The sequence below is a fragment of the Myotis myotis genome, unplaced genomic scaffold (assembly GCF_014108235.1).
Source record: "Myotis myotis isolate mMyoMyo1 unplaced genomic scaffold, mMyoMyo1.p scaffold_m19_p_3, whole genome shotgun sequence".
NCBI lineage: Eukaryota > Metazoa > Chordata > Mammalia > Chiroptera > Vespertilionidae > Myotis > Myotis myotis.
In genome coordinates, this window is record NW_023416335.1 from 211,379,853 (window position 1) to 211,399,069 (window position 19,217).

Consider the following 19,217-nt stretch of genomic DNA (forward strand, 5'->3'; position numbering starts at 1 on the left):
TGTGCCCAGCATTCCCTGCCCCTGAGCCTGACGGGCAGGTCACCCCCGCTGCTCTGTGCCCAGCATTCCCTGCCCCTGAGCCTGACGGGCAGGTCACCCCCGCTGCTCTGTGCCCAGCATTCCCTGCCCCTGAGCCTGACGGGCAGGTCACCCCCGCTGCTCTGTGCCCAGCGTCCCCTGCCCCTGAGCCTGACGGACGAGTCACCCCTGCTGCTCTGTGCCCAGCATTCCCTGCCCCTGAGCCTGACGGACGGGTCCCCCCCCTGCTCTGTGCCCAGCATTCCCTGCCCCTGAGCCTGACGGCCGGGTCACCCCCCCCCCCCCCCCCGCTCTGTGCCCAGCATTCCCTGCCTCTGAGCCTGACGGGCAGGTCACCCCCTCTGTGCCTCAGCTTCCCTGTCAGGTGAGGGGGTAGCACCAGCTTGTGGGGTGACTGTCGACACTGAGAAAGGCAGCGGGTGTGAGCTGGGGGGAGTCCTTGGTTGGCGCTGATGCTCACCGTTTCTGTTCTGCTCTTTTTTAAAAACATTTTTCTTGGCTGCTTGTCTCCACTTGGCAAAAATGCTCAGCCCGTGAGCTTGTAGTTCCACTTGTTGGAAAATTAAATACATCGAAGAACACATTAAATTAGGGGATTTGCGGTCATTAGCCGAGGAAATTACTTTTTGAAAAATGTGCCGTGCCGTGCGGGATCTTGCGCGTGGCGGACGCCCGGTAAATACTGCCAGGCCCAGGGCGGTGTTATGAGCCATCACAGCGGACGCTGACTGATCTGTGTGTGAAGAAAATCCGGAGACGAGGGAGCGGGCGTGCGGGATCTCGCCGCGAGCAGGGCCCGGGGAGGCTGCGTGCTGTGTCCCGGGAGGCGTCCGCGGGGCCTCGCGGCCGTGACCTGAGTTCATCAGCGCCGGCAGACCTGTCTCGGGGAGACCAGGGGGAGGCAGGGATGCCACTCTGCAGGTGGCAGTGCGCCTGAAGTCAGGCCGGACGCCGCATCTCGGCCCTTGGCACCCGGGGGGCTGGGCCTGGGGCCCTGTCCTGGCCTCTCCCTGGTTCCTGCTGGGCCCGGCGACCCTCAGTGTCCTTGGCTCGCAGCCACGCGAGCCTCTGCCTCCGGGTCACCTGGCCTTCGCCCTGTGTGTCTGTGTCCAGACTCCCCTCTGAGAATCGCCAGCGACCTCATCTTAGCCTGGTTACATCTCTGAAGGCCCCATTGCCAAATACGGCCACGGTCACAGGGGCTGGGCGGACATGAAATTGGGGACACGATTCATCCCAGCTTGTGCTTGGTGAGTGCCTAACACCCGTAGCTGTTACTGTTGCTGTTATTGTCACAGGTGAGGGAGGGACGGAGAAGAACACGCAGCAGCTCACATTTTATCTTGATTCTGCTCGTCCCTGGTTCGTGTCCAAGTCTGTTCTTGGCTTTGAAAGAAGAAGAGGGGGGAGGATCGGTCTTTTTCTTCTGAGAAACGCGGAGAAGCCTGTGTTTGCTCAGGGCCCGCCGCTTGCACCCCGAGAAGCCGTGTGGATGAATCCCACTCAGTAGGTTCATTCTATACAATTAGAAAAATCTCAGTGGAGTTTGAGAGAGAGGAAGGGAGAGAGGAACATGGATCCGTTGCCTTCCACACACACCCTGACCGGCACGGAACCCGCCACCCGGGTCTGTGCTCTGACGGGACTCGAACCCGCCACCCGGGTCTGTGCTCTGACGGGACTCGAACCCGCCACCTGTCGGTATATAGGATCCCTCTCCAACCCACGGAGCCACCCGGGCAGGGCTCGTGCTACACAAATGTTCAACCGTAAAACAAATAGCCGGCTTTATTTCTGACACGTACGCCTGGAAAATAAGCACCTCTCGCTGTCAGCCGGGGACGTTTCACCCGCGGGTACAGCGGCCGCTCCTGTCGCCGGGCGCGTGGGAGTGTGTGTCCCGAGTGCCGTCCTCGGCGTCTGCCTCTCCCTGTCTCTCCCGACAGAAGCTCAGCGCCGTGTTTGACAGGCGCGGCGCCGTGTCATTAAACAGATGCCGAGACGGCTGTCACGGGTTTTAAATAGCACTTGTCGTTCTCCTGGCGGCGTGCTCGCTCCGCCTGCGGAGGGCGGCAGTGGGCCCGTCCCGCCCCAGCCCAGCCTCCTCCGCTGGCTCCGGGCCGGGAGGGTTGGGGGAGGCGCCGGCCGCCTGCACGCGGGTTTGGTGGGTGATGGTCACGGGACCTTTCTCAGGAGCTGTGGCCAGAAGAACCGCTTTCAATAGCAAACTTTTGACCATTTGAGCCGGAGAAACTTGGTCTGAGCCAGAAGCAGAGACATGGGCGGAGGGGCGGAGGGGGGGGAGGGGTGAGCAGGTGGCTGAGCGGGGAGCTTCGGGGCCACCCAGAAATCTCCACATTTCGGCGAGGGCGTGAGGAAGCCGAGCTGAGCGCAGGCCCGCCCAGCGGACTTGGCTGGTAGATGTGGCTGTGACACAGCCAGTGGGACGCCACACCTGGACATCGCGGGCCCGCCCAGCGGGACTTGGCTGGGAGATGTGGCTGTGACACAGCCAGTGGGACGCCACACCTGGACATCGCGGGTCCGCCCAGCGGGACTTGGCTGGGAGATGTGGCTGTGACACAGCCAGTGGGACGCCACACCTGGACATCGCGGGTCCACCCAGCGGGACTTGGCTGGGAGATGTGGCTGTGACACAGCCAGTGGGACGCCACACCTGGACATCATGGGTCCACCCAGCGGACTTGGCTGGTAGATGTGGCTGTGACACAGCCAGTGGGACGCCACACCTGGACATCGCGGGTCCGCCCAGCGGACTTGGCTGGGAGATGTGGCTGTGACACAGCCAGTGGGACGCCACACCTGGACATCGCGGGTCCGCCCAGCAGACTTGGCTGGTAGATGTGGCTGTGACACAGCCAGTGGGACGCCACACCTGGACATCGCGGGTCCGCCCAGCAGACTTGGCTGGTAGATGTGGCTGTGACACAGCCGGGTGGGACGCCACACCTGGACATCGCGGATCCGCCCAGCGGGACTTGGCTGGGAGATGTGGCTGTGACACAGCCGGGTGGGACGCCACACCTGGACATCGCGGGTCCACCCAGCGGACTTGGCTGGGAGATGTGGCTGTGACACAGCCGGGTGGGACGCCACACCTGGACATCGCGGGTCCACCCAGCGGACTTGGCTGGTAGTTGTGGCTGTGACACAGCCGGGTGGGACGCCACACCTGGACATCGCGGGTCCACCCAGCGGACTTGGCTGGGAGATGTGGCTGTGACACAGCCGGGTGGGACGCCACACCTGGACATCGCGGGTCCACCCGGCGCCTCAGAGCCAGGCCGAGGGGCGGAGGCTGATGTCACTCACGGGGACAGGTCACCGGGGAAGGTGACCAGTAGCTTTCCTGCGGTGACCACCTGGCCAGGCGTGTGAGTGCCGGGTCGCTGTATTGTGCACCTGGAGCTGATATAATATTGTCAGCCAGCTAGACTCAGACACACCTTTTTTTGTTGTTGTTAATCCTCACCCGAGGATATTTTTTCCCATTGACTTTTAGAGAGAGTGGAAGGGAGTGGGAGAGAGAGAGGGGGGGGGGAGAGAGAGAGAGACGTCAGTGTGAGAGAGACACACTGACTGGTTGCCTCCTGCACACACCCTGACCAGGGCCAGGGATTAAACCGGCAATCGAGGTACATGCCCTCGACCAGAATGGAACCTGGGACCCTTCAGTCCATGGGCCGGTGCTCTGACCGGAATAAATCTTAGAAAAGGTGGAGGAGACCGGAGCAGGAGTCAGGAGCCGGGAGAGGGGGTGCTGGGTTCAGGCCGCGCCTTCCCAGTGCCGTCCCTTCTCAGGGTCTCGGTCCTTGTGTCCTGAACTGTCCCCCCTGACACACCGCCGGCCACAGCGAGACGCCGCCCCTGGGGAATGGTAGGAACCAGGTGGTGTGTCCAGTGGCCAAAGGGGGGTGAGTTCTACTTCCCCCCAGCACCCCCTTTTCCAGGACCTCTGGGTCCCTCCACCCGGGAAGGGAGCTTGGGAGGCAGGCAGCCGCCCCCACAGTCTGGCTGGCTGTTGCCTCGCCTTTGTTTCTGGTATTTGATTTCCGTCGTCATGGAAACGGGCTGACAAATGTGCCTCTTTTGCGCTGGTCCTCCTGACAGGATGGGGACCAGGGGATGCAGGTGGGGGCGAGGCGGCCGTGGGCCTGTCTTGTCTGCTCAGGGGGGACGGGGAGCCGACCTGCGGGGACCTCCCGGCTGCCCGCCTTGTGGCTGTCGCTGGCCCAGGCGGGGATCAGACGGACGGGAGGCCAGGTGTACGGTTCCCTTGTCACCGAGCAAGTCACCGTGTCTGCAGGGGCTGCCCAGGCTCGGGCACTCCCGGCCGGCCTGCCTCTGCCGGCTGCGGGCGGTTTCCTGGGCCGCGTGCTCGCCCGCAGCCTGGGCAGCGATGATGGCTGGAAATAGCATCTGTGGTCACCAGGCTTCTATCGCTGCAGCCCAGGCCCCCGGCTCCGTCCTGAGCTTCCTCAGGGCCCCTCAGAGCCTTTGCCTCGAGCTGCAAGTCACGGTGGCGGCCCCGCCCGCGCCCACATCCGAGCTCCGTGTGCCCCGTCTCCCACCCAGTCCCCGCCGAGTCCCGCCTCGCCTGGTCTGTGCTTTCCCCGGCTCCCCGGCCGCACCTCGTCACCAGTGAGTCCCGCTTTCTTCCTTGGCGTTTGCAGCGGAAGCTGCACCGGGCCCACCTCGCTCCATCTCTGCCTGTGGGGGTGTCGAGACGAGAGGCCTGGCTGGTGCCCAGGACGCGGGTCTGAGGCTGATGGGGTGGCTGTGGAGCGAAGCGTGTAGGGAAGTTCTGTCACCTGGGGGGTCGCGTGGGTTTCGGGGCTGGGAGACTGGTGTTTGCAACACTTTCAGGATCCAGATGTAGCTAAGGTTCCCTGGGGGATCCCGCTGAGGGGACGGGGCGGTCGCGCTTCCCTCTAACCGGCCGGCCGGGGCCTGCCCCTGGCCCTCGTCACAGTCACACCGACGAGAGCTTCGTTCTCTGTGCGTCGGGAGCGGGCGGTGGCAGGGGCCTGGCCTGGGCGGCCTGGCGAGCCCAGCTCTGTCCGCGGCGACTGGCGCGGCTGGGGCCCTTGGCGGTCGCTGCTGCTCAGTTTTCCCGCCTGTGGAATGGGGGCAGTGTTCAGGTGACGTGTTCTGAGCGGCTAGCCCCCAGGGACTGTCCCCGTCTCTTAGCGTGCGGTCTCGTGCAATCCTCATAACAGCTTTGTTTTGTAACTGAGGCAACGGAAGCCCAGAGAGGCTAAGGAACCAGCCCAAGGTCACACAGCGAGTGGGAAAGGCCTCCCGCCTCCCGGGAGCTGCTGGGGGACCGAAGGAGATGCTGGCTCCTGGAGAAACCTTAGGGCTCTGACACGGAGGAAGCTCCCAACCAGAGCCCCGCACCCCCTGCACCACCCCCCCCTCGGCGGCATAAAGAACATACGTTGAGAGGGGGCCGGTGCCAGGCCCACAGGGCCCGGGGGTCACAGGCTGACCTTTGCCTTGATCATCTCCTCCCCTGAGCGGGCTTTTGTGGGCGCGGGCTCTTTCCAGAGGCGCAGCCGAAGGAGACAGCACACATCCCGGCCTCGCCCAGCAGCTGGAGGGCGGGGGGGGGGGGGGGGGGGGGGAAGGGGAGCCGGGAAGGGGGAAGACGGTGAGTGACGGCCAGAGCCCTCCCCCGGATCCCCTTCCTTCACCGAGGCCAGGCATAGCGGGGTCCCCCTGTTCCCCGCAGGCTGGATCCCCCTGCCCTGGTCCTCCCTCCTGGGACTGCAAGCTTGGCCACCTGTCCGAGGCCCTGGCCTCCCACCTCTGGTTGTCCTGGCAACCGGCGCCCTCCCTCCAAGGCAGCCTGGGCTCGGCAGGTGAGCGCTCTGGTCACTGGTGACAGCTGGACCAGGCAGGCAGGCCCGGCCAGCCAAGTGTGAGCCGCGTCCTGTGCAGCTGACAGCTGCCGCCTGAGGCCCCCAGACCGGAGCCCAGGTCACAGGGGACCTCTGTCCGCTTTGCTCGTGGCGGCCGTGTGGGCAGCGGGATGCACCGGGGCCCCCTCGGAGCTGGGCTGACCTGGGTGCTGCAGGGTCCCCTCTGAGCTGGGCTGACGTGGGCACTGCAGGCCCCCCTCTGAGCTGGGCTGACCTGGGCGCTGCAGGGCCCCCTCTGAGCTGGGCTGACCTGGGCGCTGCAGGGCCCCCTCTGAGCTGGGCTGACCTGGGCGCTGCAGGGCCCTCTCTGAGCTGGGCTGACCTGGGCGCTGCAGGGCCCCCTCTGAGCTGGGCTGACCTGGGTGCTGCAGGGCCCCCTCTGAGCTGGGCGTCCTGGGCGCTGCAGGGTCCCCTCTGAGCTGGGGTGACCTGGGCGCTGCAGGGCCCCCTCTGAGCTGGGCGTCCTGGGCGCTGCAGCGTGTTGGCTGTCTTGGCCTCTACACGAGATGCCAGCAGCAGCGTCTGCCTCCCCGTGTACACAGCGCTGTCTCCAGGCCCTGCCACACGTCCCCCGAGGGCGGGATTGTCCCCTGAGGAGCTCTGCGCTCGGAGGAGCTGCCTGCATGGACGGCGTCCTCAGGACCCTCCACCTGCAGGAGAGGGAGCGCGGGGAGGAGATGACCCCGGCAACCACTGCCCTTTCCCCCTGGGACATGGGTGCCGAGATCTTCCTGGAACACACACACACACGCACATGTGCACACACGCACACACACACGCACACAAACACATTCACACACACGCACACACATGTGCACACACCCACGCTCTGAGGCAACCCCCTGCTGCTCTTTTTTTAAAAATAGACTCAGAGCCGCAGTGTGGCACCTTCCACCCTCTCCGCTTCGCCCTCACGTGGCCTTTCCTCACGCTGACCCACCTGCATCCACCTTATAAGGCCCCTGGATGATGGGCACCTCGCGGTCCTTAACTTAGTCCCGTGGCAAAGTCCCTCCGCTTTGTAAGGTCACAGAGTCTATGGACTAGGACGTGGACATCCTGGGGGGGGCGCCACTGTGCAGCTTGCCACGGGGACCCTAACAGAAGGAGTGGAAACAGCGCCTGTGGTTCCCAGGACAGATGCCGGGAAGGAATGTTAGGGCCCAAAGCATTCGTTCACTCACCCGTTCAGTCACGTACTTACCATGAACTCACCAGGGCCCCGGGCCAGGCGCCCCGCGGGGAGCTGGGGAGGTGGGCAGGCCTGGTGTGAGTCCTCAGAGAGCCCCAAGGGCAGGAATCCAGCAACACAGACGCACACACACGCCTCCCACTGATCACGCTCAGAGGGGACGGCCAGCACGGGCCACGGGAACCTGACTGGGTGGCAGGAGGGACGCTCCACGTCCTTGGCCTCCAGCCGCTCCTCTGGGGCTTCCCCCGAGAGGCACCCGGCCAGGAACCCCGGGACTGTGCGTAGTGGTCCTTCACCTTCGTTGCCTCGAGTGTTGCATCCGCTCAGGTCGGGTGGAGCTGTCTGCGCCTGGGCCCCAGGAATGCCATCTGGGCCCCTTGAGAATCTCGGGTGGGGACGGGGCCACCAGCACCAGGGTCGCCCCGAAGCCACCTGCTTTTGAAGGTGCCCATCTCCTGTTTAGATGAAACCCTCGCGGGTTGTCTGTCTCGCTTGTACAGGTGGGAACGGGCCACTAGAGGGCGCCGTCCGGGCGTTTTCTGTGAGCTTCTCCCCGAGCTCTCCCCAAAGGAGTGTTTCTGCTGCAGGTGCGCGCACAGTCGCTCTTTGCAATGACTTAATGGTTTAATTCTCTTCTTTTCTCGGCAGAGCACACTCTGGGCTTCCCTGGTGCAGCGGGACATGGCTGATCAGATTAATTAATATCAGCTCGCACACAGGGGCCGCGCTGCTCTGGGTTTGTTCTTTCCGTCGCTGCTGCTGCCGCTGCGAGCTGTTTCCTCTGCTGAGCAGGTTCTCCCAGCGCCTTAGCCCCGGGGGCTTGCCCCTGCTGGGAGTGATCCGATTGGTCACCTCCAGCCGCGGTGGGCCACACCCCACAGCTTGGCACCAGGGGAGCCCTCGGCATCGCTTTCTGGATAATTCTGAGTTTCCGTTGGGTCTCACTCTCCGCCCCCCACCCTCTGCTTCCTTTAGACTCTTTGTCACTTATCACTGATTAATGACAGATTAATGGCCTGCAACTGATATCGATTTCACATACTCAACACCAGCACCATTGATAGATAGAAATAGGACAAAGGCACCATCCCCCAATCAAGGGATCAGGACGCCCATGCCAAAGGACTCGCCATAGGATTGGCCTGAAGGGGCCAGGGTGGAGTGCTTGCTGGCATTGAGTTAAGGGGTGCCAGGGGGGCCAAGAAAATGGGAGGCAAAACAGGATGGCCCTTTGGGGGTCGGGGAGGCTGGCTCTGGGGATATGGGTCCAGCTGCCCATCAGAGGATGGGGGTAATGGGACGTGTGCCCCAGAGACCTGGAAGAGTCCACACAAAATGTTGGCGGCCCTCGCGGGCCCTGGGGGCTCTCGCGTCCGCCCAGGTGGGAACGATGCCTGACAGGGCCTGCTGGGCTGTTGGGCCGCCGGCGCCTCTGGCCGCACCCGCATTTAATTTCCCCGGACTCCCGTGCACAGCATGCCTGAGCCTCCCGCAGGCTGCGCGCGTCCTCCTCCCGGCCACCTGCCCCTGGCTGGTGCGGGCCCGGCTCAGGGCTGTGGCCCCGGAGGCACCCTGTCGGGTTCGGCATTGGTGCGGGCCAGGCTGTGTTGCTGGCGCTGCCCGGCTGCCGTCCTGCGGCTCTGGAGACGAAGCTCTGTGGTCACTCAGTCTAACGGGCGTCTGTTTAAAGGCTCAGCGACCTGTGAAGCTGGTCCTGGTGACGCCTGAGCAATGCACTCGGGTCTTCGCGACGAGACCCCCGGGGTGCGGGGCCGTGGGCGCGGCCGTGTCTGGGTGCGTTAGGGTTGCTGACCTGGTGACCGGTGTCTGTCGGTGGCCGATCCACGCCTCGACGCTGGCAGATAACAGGCTTTCAGGAGCGGCCGGTTCTGTCCGTCCCGGCCAAGCACACGTTTGTGGGGCCCCCTCGGTGCATGGACCCTCCTCTGGGGCTCGGGTGACGGGACTCGACCTCCGCTTCTGGGCGTTTATAACCCGCCAGCGAGACCCCACACGGCCCCTGGGTCACAGCTCCGGAGGTCGGGGGCCCGTGAGCTCACGGCCGGGCCTGCAGCCCCGTGTGGTTCGCTGGCCAACTTGATGGCCGTCACGCTGAGCCCTCCCGGTACCCGGCGCAGGTGCCGATGACGCAGGAGGGGAGGGGAGACCCACGTGTACTGCTTGGCTGAGTGCCTCTCCACGCACACCATCTTGTAAATTAGTTGTCATGACAACCTGGATCAGGTCTGCTTGTTTGCCCCCCACAGCGGGGAGGAGGAAGAGGTGGGAGGAGTTAAAGCGCGTGCCCAAGGCGTGGCCGTTCTGTGAAGGGCCCCAAGGCCTTCTCCACGGGCAGCACGTGGGCCCTGGGCTGGGGTTTGGAGGAGAGACCGACGCCTCCAACAGGCCGAGGGAGAGCAGGGCAGGGTGTCGCCCGAGGCCGAGCAGCCGCTGGACATGGTGCTCCCGGCGGGGGCGCGTCTGAGCAAAGGCACGGAGGGGCCTGAGCTCTGGGTGGAGGGGGTTGGGAGGGGGTGCCCCGGGGAGGGGGGTGGACTCTGGGAGGCGGAGGCGCATGCAGGCTGTGGGCAGAGGAAGCCCTGAGACACTGTGGGTGGGCGAGGGGAGGGACGGAAGGTGGACCGGAGCCCGGACCCGCGGAGGCGAGCGCAGCCGCCCCACCTTCCTCGGCTCCGACCGCTGTTCCGGCCCCGAGGACTCTCCCTGCTGCGCTCGGGGCGGGGACGCGACTGGGCTGACCCACTTGCTTTCTGCCTGACGACTGGGCATGTGGGCTCGTCCCGAAGGACCAGCGCCCGTCACGGCGCAGGCCGCCTCCGTGTCCCGGTTTCCGCGTGCCGGGGGGTCCACCTCATCTTTCACCCCATTCTTCTCCCTCAGGCAGGGTCTTCTCTGTGGCTCTCACATCCCCCGCGCCCCGGGCAGGGGGAGGGGGAGGCCGAGGCTCCTCTGTTTGGTGTCGGCTTCTGAGCTCCAGCCTTTTGCATCTGCGCTTCAGCCCCGCGGTCTTCAGCCCCGCCTTCCCGGGACGGTGGGCGCCCCGTTCTCGGCCCGTGGCCACAGGTGCTGAGTGCGCCCAGCACACGGGGCAGCCTGTCCGGCAAGTGAGCCCCTCCTTGCAGAAGGGGCCGCCCTCTCGAGTCCTCGGCCTCCCCCGCTGGCCTGCGGCCGAGGCCCGTCAGACCCGCAGGCTGTGGCTCTGCCGGACCAGGGCGGATCCTCAGTGCAAGCTCTTGTAGGGCCAGGGGCCTGTCGGCCTTCGGTTCGCCTCACGGCAGCGCTCCCGTTTCCTCCAGCCTCGACCCGTATTGCATCTCGAGGAACCAGATGGGCCTCCTGCCCCAGCAGAGCCAACCCCGTCAGTCAGGGTGTGGGCAGCCGGCCTGGGGCTCTGATGCCCGGCGTCTCATCAGCGCTCACGGCGGGTTAGCGGGTGACCACGCGGCTGATTGCGGGCCGCGCACCGTGGACGAGCCTCGGCACCAGCGGGACCGATCGGGCACGCGGAGATGAGAGCTGCCTCCTCTCACGCGTTGCTACACGGAGGGCGAGGGCGCTTTCTCTCCACGCCCGCGTCTGGGCTGGGAGGACGGCGGCTCCCGGGGGCCGTTTGCCCTGCGGCCTCGCCCTGGACGGGACGCTGCCACCGTCCACCGCGGTGCTGAGGGCCGTGGGGACTGACCCTGCAGCTCACGACCTCACGCTCCCAGGCCTTTTCGAGCGGGACACGCGGGACACGGCGCCCGCGGAATGAGGGTCGGGGCGGGTCTGCTCCGCGTGTCTGAGCCGGTCAGGGCCTCTCCCCGCAGCCCCGGCGCCGAGTCTGGGGCCGTCCTTCCCGTTCGTCTCTTCGGGCTTCGAGGAAACGCCCCGAGCTGTGCGTTCGGCCGAGGAGAGCAGCGTGATTGATTTTTAGAGGAGCCGCTGTTTCGAAGACCTTCTTGGCTGACGAGTTTAATCGCCCCGATGAATGACAGCTTCCGCGAGGAAATGGCCCCTGAGCGCCCACGGGAGGGGGGATCCAGGGAAAGCTCTCGGGAGCCTGGTTCCCGGAGATTTCGTGGCTCCTGCTGGACCGCCTGGACGGGAGGGCGGGCGGGGCCGGAGGAGGTGCGCCCTGCGCTCGCCTCCCTGTCGCTGCCCACGCTGAGCCGTCCTGTCCGGCCCCTGAGGAGGCGCTGTCACCTGAAGGGGGTCTGGGGTCTGTCCTGGAGGCCGGGTCGGGGCCCTGCGTTGCCAGCTCCTCCAGAGGCGGCTGGGGAGGCAGCCGTCTGCTGGCGTTTTCTCTTTGGTCCTGGGCCCGCCGGCCTCTGCACCCCCTGAGCTTTTGTTCCCGTGAAAACCAGGACGCCGTGCGTGGCGACAGCCCCGTGGGTGACGAAGGGTCGCCGCTGTGTTGAAATGACACACTTAGGAAAATGTCAGAGTGCGGCGCTGTCACAGCTCCGGCCCCCGCGCCAGGCTCCCCCTCGAGGCCTCTTCATCCTCGGAACCCCCACAGCTCCCTGCTCCCCATCTTTGCGGGTGTGTCATGACCCCCCTCCCTGCCCGGCGCCCCTGGAGCGAGGCCTCGGTGCTTCTAGAGCCAGCCCGCTTTCCTAATAACGTCAGAAGGAAGAAGAAAAGGAAGCTGCTGAAAGCTTTCCTTTGGAAAGAACCTAAGTATAAATAAACGGAGTGAAACCCACACAAAGGAAAAGATTAAACACAGAAACTCAAAGCTGGGGCCTCGTGCTTGGCCCGGTGCTGGGCAGCTCTGCGGGGACGCTTTCCGGTGGCCAGGCTTTCGGGTTCTGGAGCCTCTTTCTTCCTTTCTGTGCGGCTGGAATCCCAGCCGGGAGCCGTGCTCTGGTTTCAGCCTTGCCCGGGCTTTGGGTGGAGTGATGGAGAGAGAGGGAGAGATCTGGAAACACACAGGTATTCGTCCCCTCCGCAGACGCCGAGGGCCAGCATGTACCGGCTGCTGCGGCACGCCAGCAGGTCTTCAGTGTGCGCATCTCTTTTAGTGGAAACTGAGGCACAGAGCGGGTGGGTGCCTGTGGCATCACCCAGCTCGTCCGTGGCCGAGCCGCCACCCGAAAGCCGCAGACTGGCTCCAGGTTCTCAGCCCTTCGTCCAGCTGCTCCTGGAGTGCACGGAAAGACCCACTGTGTGCAGGAGCCGTTAGCACGGATGTGGGCAGGTGGTCCAGGGAAGAGAAGGTGACTGGGCTGTGTGGCTTGAGCTGGGCAGAAAGGCATCTGGGGTGGATGTGGAGCACCCAGGAGGGCTTCCTGGAGGAGGTGGCCAGTGAACTGAGGCTTGAAGTTGGTTAAGGCTGAACTGGGGCCAGTGAAATGCAAGATCAGGTCGAACCAGGTTCAGGCTCCAAGGCTCGCTGGTGGTGTGTCTGAGGTGCCTTCCTCTCTAACAGATGCCAGCCCAGCCCGGACCCAGCCGCTCCCTCAGAGACTGGTTAGGAGATGAGATGAACGAACAGTATGGAGTGTGTCTGGCACATGGTAGGTGCTCAGGAAATGTTAGTAGGTCCACCACAGGATTTGAATTATTGGCTTACATTTATAAATTAGGAGATTCTACACAAAACCCCAAACTTCCAGCTTTATTTGAAAACCCCTAACCACCGTGGCCCGAAGGAGGAGTGGCCGTTCCCAGCGGGCACTTGTCCTACGGAACGCTCTCCCTGGCCCTCTCCCGCCCCGCCCTCCCTCCTCTCTGACCCTCCTGGCATTCCCAGCCCCGTGCCCACTGCGCAGCCATGTGTCACCGCTGGGAGGTGAGCTCCGTGCGGTAGGAACGCGTGGGCACCGACCTCCTCGTCCTTGGCTGTGGACGAGGCCTTCATCGCAAAACGATGGCAGATGCTTGCAATTGGTCCCCGGCTCGGCTCGCAGCCCAGTCCGTCTGAACGCCCACGCCCGCTGCGCACCCACCAGGCATCCGAGCCTTGTCCGTGACTCAGGGCAGCTGGGGTTTCATGGCTTTGAAGTGTTTCCCGTCTGGCGAGTGGACCGGTTCTGTGAAAACCCAAGCATTCCTGGGCGACTGGAGAGCCACTTGACGGGCGGCGAGGGGTCCTTGGGGAAAAGCCGGGCTCAGGAGGCCCCTCCTTCCCGCCGTTGGACTGACCTCAGAGGACGATAATCAGGTTTGGGCTGGAAGCTCCTCTCCGAGGGCCCCTTGGAGCAGCCGGGCCGGGGGTGGGGTGGGGTGGGGGGGCAGCAGCCCGCCTGTGGCTCAGCGTCAACGCGGCCTGGCGTTCGGCGCCCGGAGTCCGGCTCTGACAGGCCATCCAGATGCTTTGCAGAGTCCACGTCCGTTCTCTGCATTCTTGGCATCTTTCATGGCTGCCTCCTCCAGGGAGCCTTCCGTGGTTCTCCCTGGGATGAGGACCTCACCTTCCTCTTCATCGCTCATTCCCTGGTTTGCACCCCTTCCGGAGCCTGTGTACCCCATTTCCTGTTTTGCACCCCTTTCCGGAGCCTGTGTACCCCATTCCCTGGTTTGCACCCCTTCCGGAGCCTGTGTACCCTCGCCGCGAGGCGGGGCTGAATGCCCTCAGCCTCACAGTCCTCAGCGCCCCCCGGAGGTGGGCACTGCTGCCCTCGCCACGTTACAGACGGGGAACTGGGCCTTGGCAAGGTGAGCGGACTTGCTCCCAGCCACACCCCAGCAGGTGAAAAGTGGGGTTTGAATCTGGGGCCCTGTGGCCACAGGCCCTGGCTCAGAGAGCTGGCGGCCGGCCCTGTGTCTGCCGGGACCCCCTTCCTGGCTCGGGGTCCTGGTTAACCTCAGGGCTTGATGCTTAACGAGCCCCTTGGACGGGCTGTTGGACCGGAGCCTGGGTGGGGCCGGGAGCGTTTCTCCCTGATTGCGGCCGTGGAGTCCTCGCCCTGCTTAGTGTCACCTTTGATGTTCAAGGGCCGTGTGCAGAGCTGTTTCCTGTGACCCACTTTCCCTGCCTTAGAACCCGCCCCCGCTCTCAGCCGGGAAGCACGTTCTCCCCCCCCCCCCCGCCCCTTCCCGCCCCGTCCCGCAAGGGGAAGACCTTCTGAGGGAGTGATGGGCTCCCACTGACGCCTCACCTGCACCCGGAGCCCCACTGCGCCCTGAGTACCCCTGCACCCGGAGCCCCGCTGCGCCCTGAGTACCCCTGCGCCCGGAGCCCCACTGCGCCCTGAGTACCCCTGCACCCGGAGCCCCACTGCGCCCTGAGTACCCCTGCACCCGGAGCCCACCCGCACCCGGAGCTCCACTGCGCCCTGAGTACCCCTGTGCCCGGAACCCGCCTGTGCCTGGAGCCCCCCTGTGCCCGGAGCCCCCTGCTCGACCCTCCGCTCCCGTGAAACCAGGGTCTTTTGTTCTTCTCTGGCCGTCACCCAGAAGGACCCCCTGGCTTCTCTATCCCCTTCAGTGGCGACATCGCCCCGGACATGGGACCTGGCGCCGGGTCCTCTGCCTGCACCACCTCCCCGGGTCACGCACGCACCTTGGATCCACGAGGACTTTGTGAAAAATCCTTTCCTCCTCCCGTCTCCTTTGAACACTGTCCTGGCGAAGCTGTGTAGTTCCTGGCGTGGGAGGGCAGCGCTGGGTGCGGTCTGTTCCGAAGCGGCCGAGGAGCCGTGGGGTCTCCGGGGACTCGGGCGGGAGGCGAGGGTCTCGCCAGCCACGCGCTCTCAGCGGCGGCGAAGCGCGAACCCCGGCTGCTCCTGGCGCAGAGCTGAGCGAAGGGTCCGGGGACGAGGGGCTGGCTCTTGGGTGGGTCCCGTGGGGTCGAGGCGCAGCCGTCGGCGGGGCCGGCTCCCAGGCCGCATGTGGGAGAGGGTCTCTGTTTTCTCGTCAATGGCGGTGAATGTGTAACATGAAATTTACCATCTTTGACCACGTTTACGAGAACAGTTCAGTGGCAGGTGGTCCATTCACACGGCACAGCCATCACCTCGAGGACTTCGCACCCTCCCAGACGGACACTCTGGGCCGTGGCACAGCCCCCACCCAGCCCCGGGCCCTGCACCCGCCGCCCACTTTCTCTCTGGATGTGCCTGCGCCAGGGCTCACAGGTGTGGCCTCAGCCAGGGTTTTCCTCTGTGTCTGGCTCGTGTGGCTCGTTAATATCTCAGGTTCCTCCGTGCTGTCTCAGTGCCGCACCGCCTTCCTGTTGGGGGTGAGTAATGTCCACGGCGCGGCCGGACCACGTGCCATCCCTCCGCCATCAGTGGACACTCCGGCTCGTCCCCCTTTTGGCCCCTGTGGCTCGTGCTGCTGTGCACGTGGGTGTGTGATTTCAACCATCTTGCGTCAGGGCTTCGCTGAGGTTAGAAACCAGTGTCCCACGCCATCGTCCTTGTGAGGGGCGGAGGGTGTGAGGTCCCCCAAGCTGGGTCTGCGGCCGAGTCCTGCGAGCTCTGTGCATGGCCCGGGCTTGGTCCTGCTGCTCCCGTCTCCCCCACCCTCCCAGGCCCTGGCGTTTGAGGAACGGCCTCCTGGAGGTGAGTGGGACTTGCCGGCTGGCGCCACCGGCCGGGGGATCAGCAGGGCCTGCCCCGGCCTCTCTCACCTGTCACTCCAGGTGCCCCGCGGGGAGGTGCGAAAGGGTGGAGGCGACTGTATAGAAGGAGGAAGTAGGCTTTACCTCCAAGCATGTTCGTCAGAGAGGGGGCCTGGCCCCTGGCACTGGCCACCTGATGGAGAGGGCGGTGTTGTGGCCGTTCCCCCCAGGGCCCACCCCGCACCAGTGCATCTGATCTCGGGCTGAGCTGGAACCGGCCAGCGCTGGGTCTGGGAGTCACAGGCACGGCTGGTGGAGGACACGGTGTGAAGGACACGGTGCGAAGGACAGGGTGTGAAGGCGAGGCCGATAGTGCGGCTGCGCTCCCTGGCGTCTCTCCAGTGCGGGAGCGAGGGATCCTTTTTGCCGCCGTGGGATCCATGCTTTACCCCTCACCTCCTCCACCCCAGATCCTGCGGACTCTGCACCCCAATACGCACAACCTGTGCTCTCTGGACAGGAGGTCGAGGCCGACCCCGGGCAGCACCTGTCATCCCACTGTCAGGGTCTGTCCCCACGAACGTGGCCTCGACCGTGGCCTCGCTTTAGATTCTGTGCTCGCTCCCCCGGTCCCCCGTGCGCGTGCCGGGAGGGGCCTGCACACCTCGGCCCCGAGGCTGTGACACGCTTGTCCGTCAGCGGCCTCGGGCTGATCGGGGAGCCTCCAGAAGCTTCCGTGACTTAGTCATGGATTCCACGGAGCAGGGGCAGTGGCCCAGCGGGCCCGGCTGGGGGAGTATTTGGCAGGGGAAGAGCTGCAGAGGATATTCTTGCTTCGGATCATTTTTCCTAGACTTTTTCTGGGCGACAAGCCACTTAGGAATGTTTGTTACGTGCCTGAGAGCAGGAGCTGCTTTCGCTTTGTTCCCCTGCCAGCTCGGGCAGCCACGTGCTCCATGTTCACTGACGGCTTCTCCTTCCTCTGCCCGCAGTGACCGACCTGCAGGAGGAGGGCAAGAACGCCATCAACTCGCCGATGTCGCCGGCCTTGGCGGACCTGCACCCCGAGGACACCCTGCTAGGTACCGTGGGCTCGCCGACCCCCGCTGTGCGCCGACCCCGGCTGGCCGAGTGCCGGCCGAGCCCCGTGGCGTGTGCCCGGCCCTGGGGGGCAGGACGTCTGGTGCTCGCGGCCTCTTGTTCAGACATCGCCCCGGGCGCCCGTGGGAGGCTGGTTCTGAGCACGAGGTCGCGTGAGGAGAAACAAGTCGCTGCTCTCTGGTTACGGGTGCGAGTCTTATTGGGGTGTAGGTCTGGGGAGCCAACAGGTAGGAGACGACTGACTGCCGTGGGAGGACAGTTGCCACGGTGAGAAGCCTCCGAAAATCAGACACACGAGTAACCCCCCCCAACCCCTCATCTCTGCCGGCCGGGCTGCCCCCGCCCGGGCCTGCTGGTGGCACCTGCCAGGCGTACCCGCCTCCTCGGGCCACGTCCCGGTTGGCACCGATGAGGGGACGGGCCGCACACGTTCCCCTAAAGCAGCGGTTCCCAACCTGTGGGTTGCGACCCCTTTGGCGGTCAAACGACCCTTTCACAGGGGTCGCCTAAGACCATCCTGCATATCAGGTATTTACATGACGATTCATAACAGTAGCAGCATGACAGGTACGAAGTAACAACGAAAATAATGTTATGGTTGGGTCACAACATGAGGAACTGTATTTAAAGGGCCAGAAGGGTGAGAACCACGGCCCTAAAGCGTGCCGTGGGACCCGCGCAGTCGGAAGGCAGTGGCGGAACATTCCGTCTGCTTCCAAAGCCTGGTTCAAAGGGAAGTCCCGGCGGACGCCTCCGCTGTGGTTTCCGCAACAGGGCGGCCAGCGAGGGCTCCGGGAAAGGCCAGCGCACGTTGGCGGCCGCCCCAGGCCAAGTGCTGGCCGAGCTCCCTGGGCCCGCGGGTCCGCGGCTCCCCCCTCCTCCCTCCTCCCTCCTCCCTCCTCCCGGCAGAGCGTGGCTCCTCGCGGTCATGCTGCTGAGGGTCTCGGGTCTGGCCGGCTGCTGTCGGGGCGGGTGCTCCTGGGTGACTGTCCGAGGGGCGTGGGGTCAGCCTGTCCGCCGTGGCACCACGTCGCCCGGCACTGGATAAGCCCTGGGCGCGGGGTCGCCCTGGGCCCGTGTGGTGAGGGGCGGCATCCCTGGCCTCTACCCACCAGATGCCAGTAGGAACCCCTCACCCTCCAGTTGGGACAAACAGAAGTGACTCCAGACATGGCTGCCTGGGGGGGGGGGGGGGGGTGGGGAGGGGAGACAGTCACTCCTGGATGATACCTGCTCTGGACCAGAGGGGCAGGAAACAGAGTCGCCTTAACTGTGTGCCGGGCTGTTGCCTTGTCCATGATGCCTTGAGCCTGCCTGTCCCTGGGCCCTGACCCTCCTCGTCTCACCGTCTTTCTTTTTTAAAATATATTTTTGTTGATTTCAGAGAGGAAGTGAGAGGGAGAGGGAGAGAGAGAGAGAGAGAGAAACATCAATGAGGAGAGAATCATGGATCGGCTGCCTCCTGCACGCCCCCCACTGGGGATCGATCCCGCAACCCGGGCCTGTGCCCTGACCAGGAATCGAACCGTGACCTCCTGGTTCACAGGTCGACTCTCAACCCCTGAGCCACGCTGGCCGGGCCTCTCGCCGTCTCTCTACCTATCAGCGGTTCTCAACCTGTGGGTCGCGACCCCTTTGGCGGTCGAATGACCCTTTCACAGGGGTCGCCTAAGACCATCCTGCATATCAGATATTTACATGACGATTCATCACAGTAGCAACATTACAGTTATGAAGTAGCAACAAAAATAATGTTATGGTTGGGTCACAACATGAGGAACTGTATTTAAAGGGCCAGAAGGTTGAGAACCACTGAACTAGCTGCTCTGTTCTCCAGTTCCCTTCGCAAGGCTCCAGGCCCGTGAGCTCAGGCAGCGCCAGAGCTGAGCTCTGAGGGCTGGAGGCATGGGGGCGGGGAGGGCGGAGACAGGGAGGAGCAGGTGCCAGGCCCTGTGGCCGAGGCCGTGAGGCTTGCTGAGGAGCGAGGGAGGCGGGCAGGCTGGGGAAGGAGGCGGTGAGGGCCCCCGGCCCGCGGAGGGCGCTGGCCTTCATCCCAGGAGCGTGGGAGGCGGCGCGGGCCTGAGCGGGGACATCGCAGGGCCCGCGTGTGGTGCCTGTTGTCCATGGAGCGAGGCCGGGACACGGAGGGAAAAGCAAACGGTGGGGAAATAAACAGAAGAAGGATGAGCACGTTTTGCACGAAGCACCCTCCTTTCCTTCTCTTCTTGCTTTTTCTTTCTGATGCCTTTTGCTCCGTGCTGTCCTGCGTCGTGGTGAGCCTGCCCAGGGCATGGGCCACTTGCTAGAGCGGCTTTTCCCACGGATCCGTGCAGGCCTGTGGCTGCCTCGCCAGGGCCTCTCCTGAAAGGGAGGCAGTGAGGGGCGAGGCCGCGGGACGGTGTGGGGGAGGCGAGGCTGGAGGACT

At 64.7% G+C, this 19,217-nt stretch overlaps 1 protein-coding gene across 3 annotated transcripts in view; it reads left to right on the forward strand.

Moving 5' to 3' along the window:
- The window catches only part of PARVB (parvin beta), an 85,504-nt gene that overhangs the window by 34,043 nt on the left and 32,244 nt on the right, over window positions 1–19,217 (forward strand). For 2 of the 3 annotated variants that reach the window (XM_036298799.1, XM_036298797.1), the window contains exon 2: window positions 16,684–16,773. In XM_036298799.1, the coding sequence (XP_036154692.1) occupies window positions 16,728–16,773 (46 nt within the window). In that variant the 5' untranslated portion in view covers window positions 16,684–16,727. Of the gene's footprint in view, window positions 1–4,652; window positions 4,702–16,683; window positions 16,774–19,217 lie in introns of those variants that run through there. The other variant, XM_036298798.1, reaches the window with a different exon arrangement.